This window comes from Triturus cristatus, chromosome 11 (genome assembly GCF_964204655.1).
Source record: "Triturus cristatus chromosome 11, aTriCri1.1, whole genome shotgun sequence".
Classification (NCBI taxonomy): Eukaryota; Metazoa; Chordata; class Amphibia; order Caudata; family Salamandridae; genus Triturus; species Triturus cristatus.
Genome location: NC_140594.1, coordinates 880,839,460 through 880,861,045, shown reverse-complemented (window position 1 = coordinate 880,861,045; position 21,586 = coordinate 880,839,460). Strand labels below are relative to the sequence as shown.

The following is a 21,586-nucleotide window of genomic DNA, read 5'->3' as shown; positions in this document are numbered from 1 at the left end:
GGCGTAGAGTGCATTGTCGTAGTCTAGTCTGCTGCTGATTAGGCGTGGGTGGCGATTTTCCTGTGTTTGAGGGGAATCCAGTTGAAGGTCTTTCAGAGTAGGCGGAGGGTGTGGTAGCAGGAAGAGGTGACGGCGTTGATCTGGTAGTCCATTTTGAGTTCGGAGTACAGGATGATTCTGAGGTTCTGTGTGTGGTCCGTGGTGAGGGGGGGTTTCCCGAGAGCAGGGGGCCACCAGGTGTCATTCCAGGCGTCAGGGTGTGGGCCCATGATGAGCACCTCCATTTTGTCCGTGTTGAGTTGTATGCAGCTGTTCTGCATCCATCTGGCAACTGCTTCCATACCGTCATGAAAGTTATGTTTGGAGAGGTAGGATTCATTGGACAGGGAGAGGATGAGTTGCGTGTCGTCAGCGTATGATACAATGTTGAGTCCGTGTGGTCTGACGATGGATGCAAGCGGGGCCATGTAGACGTTCAACAGGGTCGGGCTGATGAAGGAGCCTGGGGGACTCCGCTTGTGGTCGGTGTGGGTTCCACAAGGAACGGAGGGAGTCTGACCTGTTGCGTTCTGCCGGAGAGGAAGGAGCGGATCCAGTCAAGGGCCTTGTTCCGGATTCCGGCTTTGTGGAGTCTGCGGGCTAGGGTGCAATGTGAGATTGTATTGAAGGCCGCAAAGAGGTCTAGGAAGATGAGGCCACAGTCTCTCCTCTGTCAAGGAGGGAGCGTATGTTGTCTGACGCAGCGAGAAGGGCAGTTTTGGTGCTATGGTTCTTTCTGAAGCTTGATTGGGAGGAGTCGAGAACGTTGTCATCTTCTGTTGTTATCTAGCTGTTGACGGCTTTTTTCACAGACTTTAACCGGGTATAGGAGTAAGGAGATCGGTCTGAAGTTTTTGAGGATGGTGGGGTCCGCCAAGAGTTTTTTCAGGAGAGGGTTGATTTCGGCGTGTTTCCAGGCATCGGGGAAGGAGGTGGTCTCAAAGGAGCGGTTGATGATTTGTTGAAGCTTGGGGGCAATGATGTCTGTGGCTCTGTGGTAGATGTGGGGGGACAGGGGTCCCTGGGGGCCCAGGAGTGGGTGGTCTTCATAATCTTTAGAGTGTTTTCGATGCGGAGGACGATCCAGCTGTCCAGTGTCGGCTGTGTGGGGTTGGGAATGGTGGGAGAGAGTTCCTCGTGGAGGTTGTTGTTGTCAAAGTTGTAATAAATTAACTTGATTTTGTGGTGGAAGAAGGTGCTGAGGCTGTCGCATAGGTCCTGGGAGGGTGGGATGTCTGCAGTCTCACCGTTGGGTTGGGTAAACTCTATGATGATGCTGAAGAGTTCTTTGCTGTTGTGTGAGTGGGTGGAGATTCTATCCTGGTGAGCTTTCTTCCTTGAGTGTCTGATGAGTTTGTGGTGGGTGGTGGTGGCTATTTTGAAGTTGTTGAGGTCAGCTTGGGATTTTGATTTCCTCTATAGCTTTTTGAGGTGTCTGCAGGTGTGTCTAGATTCCCGGAGTTCAATTCCGGCACTGCTGTGGTGATTACGGCCTGCCTTTCCACTGACTTTTTCATGGCGGGGACCACAAATTTAAAAGGCCAGTGGAAAGGCCGGAAAGGTGACCTAAACAGGGCCCCACGGCATTGTAGCCCACGGGGAGCATGCATGGGTGCTCATGTTGTGGCCCCCTCTTCTTGCACTTTTGTGCTTGCAGTGTGTATGGTACATAGTGCACTGACATGCAAGAGGTGGTGCCACAGCAGTGGCATATGCTGCTGGCTCTTTCTTTGAGCTGAAGCATGCCGCTGCCATGATGCAGCCACTGCAATACCTCGAGCCTGTCAGTTATGGTGCCGGCCTGCTGGAGTACTCCCGACTGCCGCAATGGCGGTCCAGGGGTCAGACCGCCAAACTAGGAATCAGGGCCTAAAGTCTAATATATGTTCTCAATGTGTGGGTTCATTTAAATTCAGTGCTTGGACAAAATATTGAGTAAAAAACATTGTGAAACAAAAATTTTGTATCATAAATATCCTGATGTGCAAAATATTGTGGACAGAAATATCAAAGGTAAGAATATAGGGTCTGATTATGATGCAGTTGGAACAGCTGACGCGGTCCTGTCGGAGGCGGTCAGACCATCAAACGTCTCTTCGGAAGTGGTTGGTCCAACAGCTGGATTACCATGCATGCATCGTGTACTCTGACCGACTGCTGAAAAGCCACCAACTACAGCAGCTTTTCTCTGACCGACGAGATGGCAGTCAGAGAGAAACTGCATCTATAGAGCCATACAAGGATCTCTGACCGCCATCTGGATTATGATGTTGGTTTGCAACAACCCGACCAAGGCAGTCCACCCAGCTGCTACGAGTCATCAGAAACTAAGGAGTTGGGGTGCATATTAACCCCAATCCACTTCTCTCCATCAGTCTCCGCCATGGATCCTTTTCTCCAGGTCCCCCTAAACCTCAGAAGCAGAACATCGATGACAACAATCCTGTGGGCCCCAGAATCCAGGTAAGTCCTTCTGCGGTATGTATCCCCATTGACTGGACTCTGCACATTCAGCCACACTCCAGCAATGGGGTACAGGGTGCACAAGGCATATCTCCACATACGTCATGCATTTGTGTACAATTCACAAGTTTTCTGTGAGTTTTGTACACATTTGCAGCAACATATTAGGGAATATATGCTCCACCAATGCTGCGACCGCCGCGGTAGCAGAGGTTGCATCGTAATTTGGCGGTGGGAACTTCCTAGGCTCAGAGGTCGGAAAGGGCCCACGAAGACATCAGACGGCTGGCCGGTCCGAGCAGCATCATAATGAGGCCCGTCGTTTTAAGTGTGTTTTTAAGAACGTCGTATTGTTTTAAAAAATATATATAATATACATTTTCGTTGCATATATAGCTTTTATGTTTATTTTAATATACTTTTTGTAGTATTTAATTTGTTTTGTATGTTATTTTGTTCATAGTTTGATCCTAATTCATTTATTGTAATTGTAAAATATTAAAAATAATGTTTTAAGTATTATTTAGAGGAGTTTTTCATTTTTATATGAGTGGGAAATTGGGTTTAGATGAGAAACAGATGGAGAGATTTAAAAAATGTATTTGTTTTAATGTTTATGTGGTGTGTCAGTTAAAATGTGGACTTTTTAAGTTAACATATCATTTTAAATTTAATATGTCTTGATGTTATGAAAAACATTCTTTAAATATATAGAAACATTTCTCATTTACATTTTTTTATTGTGCTAATCTTTTTATGCGTTATTTTAAATGATCATATATTTATTGTATTTATTAAATATATATTTTATAATTATATAAATTGCTATTGTATGTTTAACATTTTTAAAAACACTTCTAAGTTTATTTTTTATATAAATTATTAACAATTTCTAACATATTTTTTATTTATTATTATTATTAGTTAATGTTCTTATAATTGCTTTTGGTGTTAAATATATAGTGTGTTATTTCTAGTGTTTAGCACTTATAAATAATAATTTTATGTTGGAGAAGAAATAGGTAATGTAATCACTGTAGGCAATAACGTTTTTCCCTAATGGCTTAGATTGGAGTGGGAATTGTAAATGTCACCCCTTTGGTGTCCAAAACCTTTCCCTACATAGCTTAGATTGGAGTGAGAAAAGTAAACATCAGCTCTTTAGTGTCCAACACCTACCCATTAATGGCTTAGATTGGAGTGGGAATAGTAAATGTCACCTCTTTAATGTCCTCAACTGGTCCCTAAATGGGTTATAATGGGGCCTGATTAACACATGGTTCAGAAGGCTCCAAACCGAATCGTAATGTGCCGGTCAGATTCCTTTCCGACGGCCTCACTTTGATGGAGGCGGTAGGGAAAGGAATTCGACTGGTTATTACTGCTTGCTTCCGACGGGCTCTGAGAGCACGTCCGCCAGTCGGAATGCGTCAAGTAATCTCGAGGGCGGGCCTTTCCACACTTGTGCTTATGATGATGGTTGACATTTTTAATTGCATAGTAAATGACACAATTTAAGTTCTATATTTTGCTTTATTTTACATTTTTGGATTTTATTCATTGTATTTGTTGAAAATGTTCATTCATGTATATATTATTGAAACATAGTACATTATTGTTACATTCTTCATATTTTTCTCAAACACACTACATTTTATGGTTTTTTTTTATAACGTTGTTTAATATACTGGTCTTTCTCAAATTTTTCTAAAAAACAAATCATGCTATATATTTTTGTAAAAATGCTTTACATATTGGTATTTGACAAATTGTTCTGAAATAGAAAACAATTTATATATTTTTTTACATTGTTTAACATATGTGTTTTCCAACATTTATCCAAATATGGTACTTTTCTTTAAATCCTATACATTTGTAATAAATACATTTTTACTTTATAAAACGTTTAATAACATTTTAAAACTATATTATAAATAGTACTATATTATAGTATGTAATATTTTTACAGAACTATTTATTTGATATTTTATATAGTCATTTATATTTTCATTACATTTTATAGTATTGTTACATGTTTTCAAAATTTTTTGTACCATTTTAACTGCAAGCCCATTGTTAACTACTTTTTTTCATTTAACGGACATTTTTTTACACTAAGGGCCTGATTACGAGTTTTGTGGTGCAGTGGCCACCGCCAAACACGTGTGTGCATCGCCCGCATATTATGACTTTTTAAGTCACTGGTGGGTGGTTCTTTGGCTTTCCTATGGCGATGCCCATGAAATAGCCACTGCAGGGGGAATATCAAAGACAGTACCTGTACGGCATGGTCTGGTGCAGTCCATGCCGAGCAGGTACTGGGGTGCATGAACACAGGGGGGTACAACATGTGCCCCCTCTGCATGCACCCCATGGCACAAAGGCAACAGAGGGCCCAGTACGGCCACCTTTGTTTCCTCTCTGCCACAGTTTTCATATAGGAGGCCCCGCTATGAAAACCGTGGTGGAGTGGAAACTTGTGATATGCTTGGCATGACCCCAGCGGTCTTGCCAAGCATATTACAACCTCAAGACTGCTGCACCACCACCAGGGATCTCCGATCCGGTTGCAGCTGTGCAATGGCGGTTCGACCACCCTACATGTAATAAGGCCGTTGGAAAACCCCCACCGTCGCCCCCCCACTAGTCTGGTGGTCAGTGGAGTGAGATATGTTTGTTGCTTCTGATTGTTGGATAACATAAGACGTTTTTAAAGTTTTTTTAAACGTTTGTAGGGGTAGTGGGGATGTGGGCAGAGCTATAGTGTTATTAGGCCTCAGCTCTAGACAGAGCATGCACTGGCTTGAAAAAGACATTTCGTATGTACTTTGTGGGCTTCAGCCCACCCTTAGGCTTCCCATTTATTGGCTCCATCGCCTCTTTCCTAATCTTTATCTCCATTTGTCCATGACATGCATGCATCATGCCTCTTTCTGTGTTTAGCCCTCTCCAAGAGTAGGGATCAATTACTACTGTCCACTTATTCCTCCCATTTAATGACCATTTTAGGAACTTCTTTTTTCTGTGTTTAAGAGCCCACCTCAGGAGCAAACATGTTGTTACTCGCTCTGAGCGCTGCGTTGTTTCTGTAAACAAGTCTGTAAATCATGTTCTTATCTCGTTTCTAGTCCTGTCCCCCAACCACCCTCTACTTCTGTTGCTTTCTCCATTCCACGTGCCCCTGTGTCTGCTTGCTTGACCTGACAAAAGTCGTGAAATTGCTCGCCCCCACTCCTATTTTTTTCTTATCTCTTCCCCCAATTACCCTCCTCCCATTGTCGATTGCTCCCTACTGCACCCATGTGGCTGCCTGCCCTGTGCTTCTCCAACCGTAATGGAACATGCCTGTAAATCATGTTCTTATGTTGATTCAGCATGTTTTTCAATTCCCAGGAGACCATTCTTTGGGAGAGAGTGAGAAAGTCAGCAATCCCCTCCATTGCCTTGCAAGGTCATGTGACTGCTTCGTTTCAGCTGCCCTTCACTCACTCATTCTCACCCCCCTTTCCCTCCCGTGAGATAGTTACAAAAAACAGGAACCTGTCATAGCAGACTTGCAGGTTACTAATAAAACAGGCTGTGGGAAGGACTTGTTTCAATTCACTGGATGGTCATTGTAAAGTGCCACTTGCCACAAAGTGCAAACCGAGGCACTGGAGTGCATCTGTATCGTAAGCATTTGGGGGTTTATATTACAGTGCACAGTACATCAGCAATCCCCTCCATGGTTTCCATTGCCTTGCAAGGTCACATGACAGCTTTGTTTCAGCTGCCATTCAATCACTCATTCTCACCCCCCTCCCCATCCCTGAGACAGTTACATGAAACAAGAACACGTCATAACAGGCTCACTGGTTACTAATAAAGCAGGCTGCGGGAAGGGCTTGTTTAAGTTCACTGGATGATCATTGTAAATTGGTACACACCACCGACTGCACTCCTAGGTGCTGGAGTGCCCCTGTGCTATAAGCATTTTGTGGTTTAGAATACACCACACAGTACATCAGCAATCCTCTCCATGGTCTCCATTGCCTTGCAAACGCACCTCTATCAAATGGTAAATTAAAATTGGGATCCTTTGTTCATGTATGCCTATGGTTACACAAAGGAGTAATGGTGCATCAGCTGTTGGCACTTGGGTGCTGCATCTGCCTGGGGAAGACTTACCTCATCTGGCCATGCAATGCTGAAATACATTGACGAAGCCAAAAGCTCTTGCATTGCCAAGACCAATTGGTTTTGCAAATGATTTTTTATTTTTATTTTGAGAGTTAGTTAGTTGTAGTGTGTGTTCTGTTGTTTAGTTGTGTTGTGTGTTAGGTCTACCTACAGTTTGGTAGTAGTGTAGTGTTATTTTGGGTATTGTAACATTATAATTTATGATTATTACATTTGTAATGTTATGTTTATGTTGAACGTGATACAAATAGAAAGGAGAGTGAGAAGAAGAGATCAGCCTGTTCTTCTTCCCCATATCCATATCTCAAACAAATAAGAACGAGCATGCTATCATCCCAAAGTGCTGTCACTCATGTCTCAGAAAGACCATTCGTTTTTTTAAAGAAACCTAACCCACCAACCTAGTTCGTGGCATGGTTCATCATTGGGTTGCCACCTAAGATGCAAAATGCATCTTAGGTGTGCTACGATGCCTGATTACAGCAGTGATGTTTTTTTTTGTGTGACGTGGTCAATTTAGTCTATCCGTCCCTTGAGAAATTTTTATTGTGGATTCCCAGGGTAGAGTTAAAAACAGTGATGGTTGGTGTGCAGTGGGAAATTAATGATTTCTCACATCCTAGTGTTAGGTCGACATGTTTCAGTCAAATATGAGTGCTGTACAAGTCACAGTGGTTTTCTTCAGAACCAAGCTGCTAGGGAATACCCTAGTCAATAAAAGCACACACAGGCATGTATACGTGGGGTGAAATTATCCATAACTTACGATTTTCACCCAATTTCGAATTGATTCTAGAGTGGACATAATGAGAAAGACATTATGTAAACAATAACCCCCTCCCCCGGACCCTCCAGTCATCGTCCCAATCCTTATTAATTAGAAATTAACATCTCCATGTAAGAAAAAAGAACTGAAGAATGCTGGAATACCTAACCCTACCCGCTCCCACTGGGCGTACATAAGCGGTACATACCCAGCATTCCACCTGTTCTTTTTTTCTGTCTGCCAACATAATGGGACGTGGTTGCTGGTTGTACTTACCTACTGCTGCATCATGCTGCAGTCTTCTCTGGATCCCGTCAGACTGCTGGTCTGTCCTTGACATGCTGCTACGCGGGCTCCTGGCCTGCCGGGCTTGCCAGAAGCCGCAATTGTTGGCGGTTGGCCCTTTGTGGCTGGGGCATCGGTCCTCGCGGTCAGTTCTGGGGCATCGGTCCTCCCGGTCAGTTCTGGGTTGGAGGATGCATTTTCCTGTGGCCGGGCTGTGGGGTGACTCAGGCCGGTCTTGGTGATGCCCCTGGAGTTCTTGGCTGTTTGGTATGGTCATTTCCTGAAATGCGGCCATTCCACCCTGAAAGCACGTGTTCTCATCTGATCTCTGTAGGTAAGCTGGGTTGGGCCTGGTTGCTACCTGGATGGGAGATCTCCTGGGACTGCCAAACACTGCAGGTATTTGTATTTGCATGGTGCTGGTCTGGTAGAGGGTGCCTGGGCTGGCAGGTGGAGGCAGAGGGTGTGTGTTGGTGGCTGCCTGCCCCAGGGGTAAGTACTGCATAGTGGTTTTTCTTTTTCCTAGCCTGATTTTGCCTACGACCGTATTACCTTGTTTGCTGCTGTTCTGGTCTACTCTCAGTTGTTATGCAGGTTTGCCTCTGGCCATGCCATCCTCTTGACATCTGCTCTCATTTGCTCCCTGTCATTGAGCGGGGTCGAGCCTGGTTGGTGCCTGGATGGGAGGCCGCCTGATAATGCCAGGTGCTGTAGGCTTTTTGTCTTTAAACATTACATTTAATACACAAAGGACTGGTTAGTGCTTCCACGGGAGGCCGCCTGGGATTGCTAGATGCTGTGGGCTTCTCACTGGCCTTTTGAGAGCTTGGATTGTGTTTGGGTCTCTGTTGTCTCTCTCTTTTTTCGGGGGTGTTTCCAGATGGCCTTATGCTCTGCACTGAGTTCGTTGTCATTTTCTGGGCTGGCAGGTGGGGACAGGTGGTGTGTTCTGGTGTCTGCCTGCTCCAGGGGTGAGTACCCTATAGCATGTTGTTCTCCTGTTCTGGCTGTCTGGCTATGGTCTTTTTGAGGCCAGCCTCCCTGTTGCTTGGACTGTGTTTTCTGTCTCCCAGCTTGGTAGCTCTCAGGGGGTTTTCTGGTCTGCCTGTTGCCCAGGCCTGCTTTGATGGACTGTACCTGGGCTGGCTGGTGTGGATTAATGGTGTTGTGTGGCGCGTGCCTCCCCGGGGTATTTGTTCATGCCTTCCTTGCACTTCTGTTTGTCTGTCTTGTTTCTTGTGGCCTGCGTTTGGTCCCTGGGGTTCCAGGCCTCCCTACTTCTTGGGTTCCATTCTCGCCTGGGGGCGAGGCTTGGTGTTGTGCCCTCTCTCTGGCCTGGTGTGGCCATTGGCATTGGAGTTTGCTGGTGTGCAGTGCTTCTGATGCCTCTTGCCTGGTCTCCCACTGCTGTCCGTGGTCAGCTGATGGCTCAGGGGCTGCGCTGATGGTGCCCTTGGTTGCCGGTGTTGGTGTTTGCCTGTTGCCCGGTGCAGGGTTGTGGGTTGCACTTGGGCTGGCTGGTGGGGGGTGAGTGCCGTGAAGCAGTTTCCTTCTCCCTTCTTTTGTTCCTTTCAGGTGCCTTGGCCAGTTTTGGGGGTCCTCTGGCTGCCCGTCTATTTGCCACTGGTGGGGGCTGGGGGCTGGGTGTTGGGGGTCATCCTTCGCATCTGCCTCTGCGGCTTCTTTGTTTGTTCCCTGTCGCTTCTGGCTGGAAGGGTGATGGTGTGGTGGCTGGTGTGTTCTGATGTCTGCTTGCCCTGGGTTGGGTGATGCGCTGCAGAGTTTCCATATTTTGCTCCTGCTTGGAGGCCTGGTTGTTCCCCATTTCCGGGCTCTGTCTTTTCTCTGACCTAGCTTTTCCAAGGCCCTAGGGCAGGGGTGTTGCTGGGTCTGCTAGGGTCCGGTTTCTGCCCTGTCCCTCTTCAGGTTCCTTCCCCCTCGGTGGGTTGTGCGCCTTCGGGTTCTCTGGGCTCGTTCCTCCTTGGGTTGTGGTGTTGCCACGAGTCTTCTGATCTGGTGGTGGGTCCTTGGCTCTGCCTCTGTTTATCTTGGCCTCGCTGCCCCTTTGTTTGGCTCCTATTTTGTCTGTGCAAGAACGGTTGGCGGTGCCTTTGCTTCACTTTGGGTGTGGGTCTTTCGGTCCCTTGGTGGTTGGTGTTCCTGTGCCTGATGTTGCTGTGATCCAGGGCGTGCCTTCTTGCCCTTTTCTCTGGCCTCTCCTCTGCACCTGCCTTCTCCTGGGGCAGCTGGGCCATGGCGTTGGCATGTCAGGTGGGCTACTTGGCTTCCTCCTTGTCTTTTTGCCACTTTAGGTTTCCTGTATGGCCTGGGTGTGACTGGTTCCTGTGCCTTTCTCTGTGCCCTCGGTGTTTGGGGGTTTCATGGTTGTGGCGGTTGGCCCTGGGCCGCTCCTTCCGGGCATGTGGGGGTTCCGTGTTGGTGGCCTCATGTCTTGCTGGCGTGTCTGTTGTTCACTCTGTGGTCGATCCCCAGATTTGTGGTTGTGAGTGTCACCCTTGGTATGGGTTGTTTGGGGCGGCATCTTCCCTGTTGGCCCTGTTTGGTCTTTGGATTCCACTGGTCTCGCTCGGTTTGGGGGTTTTGCCTCTCCCTGCTCTTGGTGCTGTGCCGTGGTCTGGTTCGGGGTAGGCTCGGGTCCACCCCTTGCTTTTCTTTGGGTGGGGACCTGTTGTTGGCCTCTTTTTGGAGTGGGGGTTGGGATTCTGGCCTCGCCTTTTCCTTTGTTGGGCGGGGTGTCAAGTTTGTGTCCCAGTGTCCCCGGCGTTCAGGGTGGTTGCCTCGGTCCTGTCCTGTTGGCCTGTCCCTGTGCCCCAGATACTTCTACGGGTCTGGTTGGTTTGGGCTGTTTTCCGATGTCTATGCTGGTGGTTGGTGCTGGACATTGCTGCTCTGGAGCCTGGTCCTCCTCTGGGGGTCTCCTGTGGCAGTGTACTCTGGGGGTGGTCGGGTCTGTGAGGTTGGGGGGGCTTGCTCTTGGTTGCTGCTCCCTATCTTCCTGGTTTGCACTGCGTGGGCAGGGCCTTGGTAGGTCCTCTGGGTCGGTGCCTTGGCTCATTCGTCCATCCCCGTCTTTTTTTGTCTGGGCTGGTCTGCTGGGGGCCTCGCGTGGTGTTTTGGGGTTGGTCTTGTGGTTGATCGTGTCGTTCCTTCTGGCGGGGACAGTCTCTGGTCCTTTCTTGTTGGGTTCTCCTCCTCTGTGGTTGGTTCGGGGGTGTTCCTGGTGTGGGTTGTCTGCCCTTTGGGTGGCGGCTCTGTGGTTTGGCTCCTTGTTTTATTCTTCATGGTTGTCTCCTGCTTGTTTCAGGGGATTCGGCCCTGTTGTATGGTTGGGGGCGTTGCGGGTTGAGTGCTTCTGCCCGTCTTTTTTTTCTGTGGTTTTCCTTTTTTCGCCATTTAGGATGCTGTTTTCAGTGTGGTGTCCCCGATGTTCTGGGGAGTTCGGAAGGCCGGGGTTCTTGGTATGCTGCATTTAGTAAGGAATGGGACGAGGACTGGAGGGACCGGGGGTAATGCCCTATTAGTTACTGGTAATCTTCATTACTCCTTGTCCTGTTGTTCTCGTCCCATTCCTTATGCCCCTTCCTCCCTCCCGGACGGCCAGACGGCCTTCCTGTTGGTGGCTGTGTAGTTCAGGTGGAATGCTGGGTAGGAACTGCTTATGTACTCCCAGTGGGAGGGTGTGGGGTTAGGTGTCCCAGCATTCTGCTGTTCTTTTTTTCTGTTGTGGAAATGGTCATAATGTGTTGATATCAGTATTTCCTTTATGTTGGCTCGCAAGTAGAAATTACAGTGCATACAATCTCAAGTGCTTGTTCCTTCAACTTTCTCATTTTGCATATTTTTGAGTCTTTTTTTAACTACAATTAATTATTTTTGGTGGTTTATATTTTGAGAGCATTGATATGTATGGAGATCTACAGCTACAGAATTATACATTCACTTTATTTATTTGTTTGTGGGTGGAAAATCGTCAATTTTATGTCTGTGTATTTCCTGCAATTGAAATGTATTATTTTACATTTCTATGTGTTGGATTCACTTGGTTTCATTTTGTGCTTATTTCTAACGTGCTCTTTAATTGTTGATGTGTTGATTTTTAATGAATTATTAAACCTGTTATTAATATTTATCAGTTTTATTTTCTACTTTGCTTCTATGTTTTTTTGAATGATGATGTAAAATTATATTGTTTCATATTTATTTAAAAATCCTTAAATTGGGGTGGTGCCTACCTTCGTTAATGTTTGTTGGTTACTTTGTATGTATCTCAGTGTTTTATAATAGGGATTTTGGTATTGTTTCTAAGTAGTATCTCCTTTGTTGTAAATAAAGAATCTAACTTTACACTGCAGCATGTCGTACATTCTACTGTGTTTTTTTACTTACTTTAGGTTCAATTGAGGTTACTGATTGCTATATTTTATTTGGTGTTAGTTTTATTATTTTTGCAAGGCATCTTTGAATTTATCAAACGTAGGTTGGGTTCTCCCTAGTGTGACTTAGAAGGCATTGTGCCATCCTTCTACTGCATGGTTTAGGCTTCCTGAGCTACATTGCTGTCACGGACATTCCACTATGGAATTTGGAATTTGAGTTGGTGTCGTTGTTCCGAGCAGTGCAGTCTGACAACCCAAGTGTCTTCAACATAGTCCATTAGAGAACTTCGTTTGTGTTCATTTTGTTGGTAAAAGGGACTTTGTATAAGTATGTTGTAGTGCTTAGCTACCTCTGTTACAGGGACATAGATAGTGCTATTAGTTTTTTATTGCAAGGGCAAACTGGCACAAGGTGCATGGATGTTTGGTGGGTACCATATGTGCCCCCGTGGCACCATAGTGGAGGCCCCCAAAGTCACATTCCATTAGCTTTGTCATGGCGGTCCGACCCCCATGAAAAGGCTGTGGAAAACTGACATTGTAATCTCTACAGCATTGCCTCTGCAGGCACCGCCCCTTTGTAGGGATCAAGAATCCGACCGATGCCCAGATGGGCTCCTTGAGCCTGTGAGAGCCAGCAGTCCTTTCCCCCGCACAATGCGCTCCAGCTGCCTGCATCATAATATGGTGGTTGGACTACAGCCCCAGATATCGAACGGACCGCTAGCGCCGGCCTGTCAATGGCGGCCCATTCAACATCGAATCGGGCCCATACATTCTGCAGTAAACCTCTGATAACACACATTAAAGTAGCATTTTGAACATTTTCAATGAACAATCTCGATGCTTGTGCTTTCAGTGGCGGCTCCCCCATTGGGGCGTGGGGGGCGTTGCCCCACTGCTAAATGGCAGTGCGAGAAGGCAGAAACATAAACGGTAAGAACTACCATTTATGTTTCTGTTTCTCGCACTGCAAGAAAGCAGAAATGCCTCTGTGCCTGGTTGGGGGCGGGCGGGTGGGTGGGCAGTCCTGCTTGAGGGCAGGGGGGGAGTGGCTTACCCACTGTTGTGGGTACAGACTGTTTGGTCGGCCCCAGGGCCAAAAAAAGCAGTCATGCGCACTCCCCCTTTTTCTCTATGTAGGCTGCTGCATGCAGCCTACATAGAGAAAATGGCCCGGCTGGGGCTCTCATCGCTGCGCCTTACCAATCACAACACTTCCATTGCAGCATTGTGATTGGCTTGGGGAGGGGAGGGAAGCTGCCTGCTGGCTGCTTCCTGTTCCTGCAGCAGGAACACAGGGACCCGACTGCCGCTGCAGGCAGGCTCTCGGTTTTTGAATGGCGCGATTTACCAGGAGCTCAAAGAAAGCAGATCATTGGTGTGAGAGGTCTGTCTGAGGAGAGTTAAATGCCTTCTGGCACCGAAGTTACCTTTATGTGCACAATGGCTAAACAGCAGTCACCATTACAGCGTGAGCGGCCAGGAGCGGAAGCAGTGCAGTACCCCGCACTCAGGTACGTTTTATTTTTATTTTTTGATTCCCCACCCGCGACCCCCCCTTCCCTCCCTCCCTCCCTCCGAGCATGACGGCCGCCGTGACTTCCTCTCCTGTCTTGAACAGCGCTATTCATTTGCTTCTTTTCAATATGAATTTGGCTTTTCCCACAATAGGGCCCAGCCAATCTCCCAGCGCTTTGTTTTTCTGCCTTCCCCTTTATTGCATCTTAACGCTGCAAGTAGCCTTGCACCGGAGCCGTGGTGCTAGCCCGGAAGGAAAAATTATTTAAAGTCAGCAGAGTTTAACAAAAACACAGAAACTCCATTGGGCCGTTATCTGGGCTTTAGAAATGCCAGGTGAGCAGGAAGGAAGAACAGCGCTGCTTATAATGAAAAAACGAAAAATCAATGCAATAAATGACGTGGCAATGTAGACAGAAACCCCCGTGGGATAATGCATTGCTTGCCTTTATTTATTAACTCATTCTTTAACAAGACTAGGCCTTCGGGTGAAGGGGACTATATAAGGTGTCAACAATAATTTACTTATCACGTGCCTCGGCCTTCCACGGAAGAGTAATAATCGCTGTCTCTGACAGCGCAAAGACGGAGTGAGGAATAAGCGGGTAAATGGGGGTAAGAGGCTTGTGTAGTAGGGGTTGGTGGTGGGTGACTTTTACATACAATGCGATTTACTAAAAAAACACAAAAGCGAGGGAATGAAATGCTTCTAACAAGGCACCTTAAACAGGGGGAATTCAGCGGAACATATTCCATTCCATCGTTATTAGTTCATCTGTACAATTACCGAAGCGAGTCAGCCGCATGCAGCCTTTTAGCCTACGGCTGATGAAGGCCATGTGCTGAACGCGATGGAGTGAAAGGGTCGTGTAGTGTCAGAACAAGTGGGCAGGCCCGGACTGACCGTGGCGGGCACCGGGCAATCCCCCGGTGCGCCGCACGGGTGGGGGCCGGTTTTGGGCCCCTGGGGGGCGTTTTTGTTACAGGACCGTTTTTGCAGCATAGTCATGAATATGATGCCAATATCAGATTTCACATTAAGCGGACTCTCTTGTCCTCTCAGCTCACAGAACTCCACGAGCCGAAGGCAGCTCGCATTAAAGTATGGTGTTAACTTTCTTGTGCGATGGCGTTTTTACAAGGGCAACTTGTTTTGGTGGATTTAGAGCGGTGCGCCTCGTCGCAAAAACGCCCCTCTGCATGAAAGCGGACCTTCGGCTCGTGGAGTTCCGTGAGCTGAGAGGATAAGAGAGTCCGCTTAATGTGAGATCTGATATTGGCATCATATTCATGAATTCCCTCCAGAGGTAACCCACTTGGGAAATAACTTTATTCACAACAAATCGAGACAATATTTACGGAGGTTTGAAGAAAAAAAACTATATGGACCATAAAGCAGTGTGGCATACGCCCACTGGGGCGGGTCTGTAATTATAAAATGTTTCACCTGCAGCCGTGACTGTTCGTTGTAGCCAGTGACCAAGGGCAGAGTGCTGCCCGAAACGCGTTTGGCTTTTCTGAAATTCACTGAAGGAGTGAACATGATATGCTGGCAGCTCGCATTAAAGTTTGGAGTTAACTTTCTTGTGCGATGGCGTTTTTACAAGGGCAACTTGTTTTGGTGGATATATACATATATATACAGAAATATATATTTGTTATTTTGGATGTATAATTTATGTTTAAGTTCATTTGGAATGTTTACTTTTATATCACAAGAATTGCGATTTTTTGTTTGTTAATTATTTAATATTTTGAAATGTATTTTTATTATTTTTTATGGGTTTACAGGTTTATATTATTGTTATAATAATTTAATATTGTAGTTAGATGATATATTGGTGTATGAAAAGTTTAATTTGTTTTTCTTTATTTGACACAGAATTTTTTTTTTAATTTGACTGCATTTTTTTAAGGATATTAGTGTATTCTGCGTAATGTTTTCAATATTTTTGATATTTTATATACTTATTTATAGCTAAGATATTTTTGTTTACAATATTTTGAGTTTCAATATTAGTAGAAATAGATATTTTTACCAGCGCTATTTTGGTTATCAATAAATGGTGTTGTTAATTAAGTATATGATGGTGATATTTTTGTAAACAATATGTTTTCGGATATTTTACTGACTCAATATTGTTTTTACTGATAATATTTAATTAATCCTTTAGTTTCTCTATGTAAAATGAAAACCTGTTAATTTCTAACGACCTCAGAAAATGCAAGCAAATTGATTTAAAATTATTTTCCACTTACTTTTAAAAATCATATTTCATTGTGAAAGTAGATATTTTACAACTTTGGAGGACAAATATCTTCATTAAAATGTACTTTGTGCTGCCTGAATTAGAATTGTCTGACAATCAGATTTGTCTCATCTCACCTCCAGAGGCCAAATACACATTTCTGATTGGAGTTAACAACCCATAATGCCAGAGGACAATTGAATGGATTCTGAGACAAGAAAGATATATCTTGTCAACAACTGGAAGGTTAATATGATTCCCTATCTGGGAGTACAGCTGGTAGAACAAAGAAAAACCTTTCCTTTATCAGCTGTGACTTGAGGAAGCCTAATGGAGCATTCAGGATCTACTCCCATTAATTCCAAGTGCTCTCATAGTCTCCCTTGCTCAAGTCTCAGAAGGAAGAAAAACTGTTTTTAATCCTGATAGAGGAAGGAGACATCATTAAAATAGGTGAGTGGTTTAACAAGAGTCACAAGCGGTTCTAGAAGAAAATGAGGCAAGCCATTTTGCATTTTGAGCTTTTGGGAATCTTTACAGTAAAGGGAAGAGGAAAATGCTGAAAAAGAGCAAGAAGACTCAAGACTCCAGACTCCTGCAAGCACCCATTGAATAGAACTGCTCTCCAAAGGTCAGGTTGCGGAACACTTTCTTTGCATGTTCAGGGAAGATGTCCTGACCCCATAATTGCCCAACAGATCACAGAGGACTGGAACATGCAGGAGCCCTGGCTGCAGTGATACCTGGTGCCTAGAAGGCAGTGTTGAGGACCTAGAGGACGTGGATTGACTTGAAAGAACATTTCAAACAGTTGGAGAAAAGTGAGACCTAGTAATTATTTTCACCTTTGGAAGACAGAGACAAGGCATTTATTTTTGCCCAGGGAGGTTGCACCATGGTCAGATCAGAAAAGAAGGTCTGCCCCTTACTGAAGTTTTTGCCACATTGAGAAAGGGCTCAGAGGAACTTTGCAATAAAATATCCTCCCTCATGGAGTCCTGCCAAGCTACAAGTTACACCCTTGTCCTGCTGGAAGATTTGGAGAACCTAAAAAGTCACTAAATCTGACGGTAAAACCTTGGAGAGAAATCCATCCCAGTGGCAAAACGACTTCAGAAGTTACAGAATCCAGCGTTGTCCCACTCTGGGCTTTTGGTGATAAAAACAATGGCTTAATTGGGAGCTTGATGAAGATATATCTGACTTTCGTGGCTCATTATCAGATTCAGCCTTGGACCTATTTGCTCAGGAAGACTTTGACCTCCAGAAAAAAGACTAAGCCCAAAGGCACAAATTTTGAGCAGGAAAATACACTTTGGGGCTTATTACGATGCCAGGCGGAAAGCCAACGCCTGACAGTCGGAACCTTCCCGACCGCTTAAGTTTACAGTCCGCCCGATTATGATGTTCGCAGTCTGACAGTAAACCAGACGGTCATTTTGACTCAGTTCCGAATAACTCGCGGAGTATTCCTGTTGGTTAGAGATGCACTGTAACCCTCTATGGATGGCATTTCCGCCATCGACATTACAATGTCGATTTCCAACAGCCTTTCCACACCGTCCTTTCCGACAGAGAAAGGCTGTCAGAAAGTGACATGATTGGCCTATGATTGGTGGCCCCTGTAAAAACCCTGCACTGTGCCTGCCACAGGTTGCAGGGTTTTACATACACACACCATTTTCCCCATAGGAGCCTGTATTACGGCCGGTTCTCGGGCGTAGCACGAGATCACATAGGCAACAATGGGAATCCGACTGAACAGTGTTCGTTCGCATCGTAATCTAGCGGTCAGAACTGCCGAACGCAAGTCGGTTGGTCCAGTGTCCAAGATGGTGTCGGTCGGAGGCTTTCCACCCAACATCATAATGAGCCCCTTAGTGTTCAGGCCCCTACTAAATGAGTGTCAGTCTGGAATCACTCTTAGGCCCCATTCCAAAACAAATTGATATTATTCCATGGTGCTATACTTTTTCAAGATACTTTTGCACCTTAAATCTTTACAAAATACAATCATATTAAGAGCAATTTCCCTGATGTAGGTTTGTTTGACTATCTACTAAAGCATCTTTAGAACTTGACTCTTCTAAATTTGACTTCCCAAACCCCTAACTCATAACAAGATAACTTCTCAGACATATTATGTCTAATTTGTAAATTGTGTTGACTTGTTTCTGAAGCTAAGTCTTGGCTTTCAGTTTTCTCTTGGATGTACATCTAGGGCAATAGTCATTATTATATCTAACTCATAATCCCTTATTTGCCCTCTCATTCAATATTCCTGTTGCAAACATCTGGAGATTTTCATGTAATTATTCAGCAACCCCAGATCCAAAATACTGTTAAAAAAGGTAGTTTTCAACTTCTGTACTATTAACAGCCAGGGATCTCTTTTCATGCAGTAAAATAACTATATCTTCATTGACACTAACCATAACGGGGGCATTCTTTTCTGTTATTGAAGAAGGTATATTCTTATTTTCCGTTTGAAGGATTACCATATTCTTTATCAGACAAGTTGTCAAGTTAATTAGTATATGCCAATATTATCAAAGCATATGCACTGGTGAGTTTCACATGATAAAATACTAATACAAGGGTCATAAGCATTAACTTGACAGGTGTTATGGTTTTGCAACCCCTCATAAAATATTTAAAGCCTGAGACAGTCTAAGTTGTGGTAAAGATGTTTCCTAGGTTGCTTTTTAACTTCCTCTGTGCATCAGAGTTTTCAATTGCTTTTACAGTGCAGTGCCAAAGCTTTGGGCCCAATCCACAAACATTTTGTAGTGGCTTGATCTTTTATTCCTAGTTGTTTAATCTTTAAATGCGCAAGTAAAAACAGGAGAACTTGTAGCTCGCTCTTGGAATTGAGGAGCAGGCTAGGGATACTCAAAGAGTAAGTCACACATACTAGCCAATCACAAAACAGGACTACATTGCCTTCCAAGTCAAAAGGAAGGGGGTAACACTTTTTTAGTAACTTACGTTTTCTTGTGATTTGCAGAGAAGCGTAATGTTGACATTGTGACTCACCAACACATTTGTGATTGACAATATCTTTTCAGAAGAGGGCAATTCGAATTTTACCCAATAGTAAAGCCGGCCAGTATGCACAGATTAGCTTTCCTAGGGTGAAAAGCATTTGAATCACTGACTCCAAGTATTTGTGAAATACAAACAATTTGGGGCACTTTCCAATTGTGTTTTGTTGGCGCTTTGTGGCTCTTTCTTACTAATTAGATGTCTAACTCTCAAAAATATTTTAGATAGTATTGCAATAAATGATATACTTTGAATGATACTGGTAATCACGTGACTTTAATCCGATGCTACAACATAATACTAATCTTTCCACACCCTTTAGGCAAAATTCATGCAGTAATGCTAATATTACAGTACAGCAATACACCTCATGATTATCTTATACAGGGCATTTAATTGAGTGCAGAACAATGGCTTGCTGCAATTTAGATGATAATTAGTATCTTACCTTCTTTTGACCCCTCTTTCGTTCTGCAGTTGCTGAATCAGAAGATTGGAGATGGTAGTAAAACTGTTACTCATTCGGTAGATATCTCTACTCTGAATACCCAAGATACTGCTATAAGTGTCTGTGATTTTCTTGATCTCCAGAAGAAGGGTGTGGTGAAAAGAGTGCTCCATGTTGGCAAGATGATTCACTAAATGATTCAAACATATCCTTGCTTTTTCCTAAAAATACAGAAAAGCAATGTATGAGTCAATGCTAAATTATCTTGTTTGCCTATATGTTCCAAGCTGACCACTGTCTATTACCAGCAAAACACAAACAGTGACAGCCAACAAGTAAAAACAGCTATGACATGGAACAGTGACATTCAAGAAAAAGTATTAACTACAGAAGTGCACCAAATACCTTTGAAATAGTGGGCAGAAAACTAGGTGTCAAGCTATAAAAGCTTTCCAACCAAACATTCAAGAGCACATTTGCATGCCACATTCTCTTCTGAGACCATAGCCCTTAAAGTAAAACCTGACCTCATCTCAAATGGGATTCAAGAACAGGGACAATGTTTAGGAACGATAGCTAAATCTTGCTTAGTAAAACTCTGAGTTTTGTGTATGAGACTATAAGTTAAATTTGCTAACAATTTGCACTGCGTTTCCATCACAAAAGGGATGCCAACTCATTGCAAAGTGTTGTAATGGGATTTACTTTCCAGTGAAAATGATTAGCGTTAGAAAGTTGCCTAAAGTAACTCAAAGAAGCGCTATTCTCTACTTTGCAATATTTTGTGTCAAAGGGACTTTCATTGGGGGAGTACATTGGCAATCGGAAGCAAACCCCTGTGGGTTTTCACATCAATCAGCCAATATTTGTTGTCAGGAATTTGCACTAAATATATTATTCCTCGTCATGCCATAGCGGAGGAGCAAGTTTAAAAAGTATCCCAACTTTTCCAACTTTCCGCAGTGTTATGCACTGTACAGCATGCATACAAAGTGGGAAAAGTACTAAACTTTGTCAAAGTGAAGAATTTTGTACTGGAGGAGTACCCTTCCAATAGATAATGCACACTTGTCAGAACGCTCACGCCCTTGCACTATGGTGTGAAAATGTGTGCATTGGAGCATGGCAGCCAATAGTGTGTCAGCACACGGGGAGGGAAAACAATGCCATATCTTAGTAAATATGGTGCAGATTTTATCTTTCCGTTTGAAACAACGGAGCGCAGCAACTTTGGGTTTAGTTCATTTGTCACCATGTTGCAGCAAACTCTGAATTATTTTTATTTTCCTTACACACAGAGTAAAGGGAGCTTTCTTATTGCGCTAGAAATTGAATCAGTGTTTTTACTTAAGTACCATTCCTGATAGACAAATTCATCACAATTCAAGCCTGGGGTTGAACACTTGATTGAATTTGAATTCCGTGAAATGAAAACGTGTCTTGACAATCAGTGACTATAACAAACTTCAAGTGCAAACATGGTTCAAGTGAGCAAACAGTGATGACTTCACCCTTCAACTGTGCAACAAAGAGGGCCATTTAGACCTTGGCTGTGGCAAAGGCCTCCCCTCCATCCCCTGAGAGAGCACCAGCTCTGTTTTAAGAATCCCTCTGGGTCGGCGGTAACCTCTTTTCCAAAAGTACATTTGAGGGTAAGGCAGATGCACTGTCAGCATTACAGAGCGCAAAGTGGAACACGATGTTGTTGCAGACCACAAAGCATTCTGTTTTTCAGAAACAACTGCCAAAGAAAGGGTTTATGTCTATAAAACAAAATAAGTATGGCCCTGATGCACAGGGAGTGTTCTCCCCGTAAATAAGGGCTATAGTTTATATTCATTTGAGCATGTGAGACCTAGGCAGTGGTTAATTTGAGCCGGTGGTTCCCGGTGCTCAGCACCGTCACTTAATTGGCAGCATCATCATTTATGACAGTCTGCCACATGGTGAGCTATTTGTCTGATTTAGAGTGAGCACAACAACATTTGTTTACTAATTCAATATACGTTATAAATTACTAATATTTACAGCCCTTGTTAATCTTATAGATTTGGGAGCCTGGAATGGTCTGAACTGTCACACTTTTAGGAGTGTGATGGTTAATAACTGGTTTGGCACTGTCATTCGTAGCACTAGCAGAGGCAATCGGTGGTGTAGGATGCAGTGGCCTCCTGATGTGGGCCCTGGCAGCACT

At 44.4% G+C, this 21,586-nt stretch overlaps 1 protein-coding gene across 1 annotated transcript in view; it reads right to left on the bottom strand.

The window, feature by feature from the left end:
- The window catches only part of VEPH1 (ventricular zone expressed PH domain containing 1), a 1,846,458-nt gene that overhangs the window by 1,031,566 nt on the left and 793,306 nt on the right, over positions 1-21,586 (bottom strand). Inside the window, exon 7 of the mRNA XM_085634750.1 lies at positions 19,393-19,613. Coding sequence (XP_085490876.1) covers positions 19,393-19,613 — 221 coding nt within the window. The remainder of the gene's footprint in view (positions 1-19,392; positions 19,614-21,586) is intronic.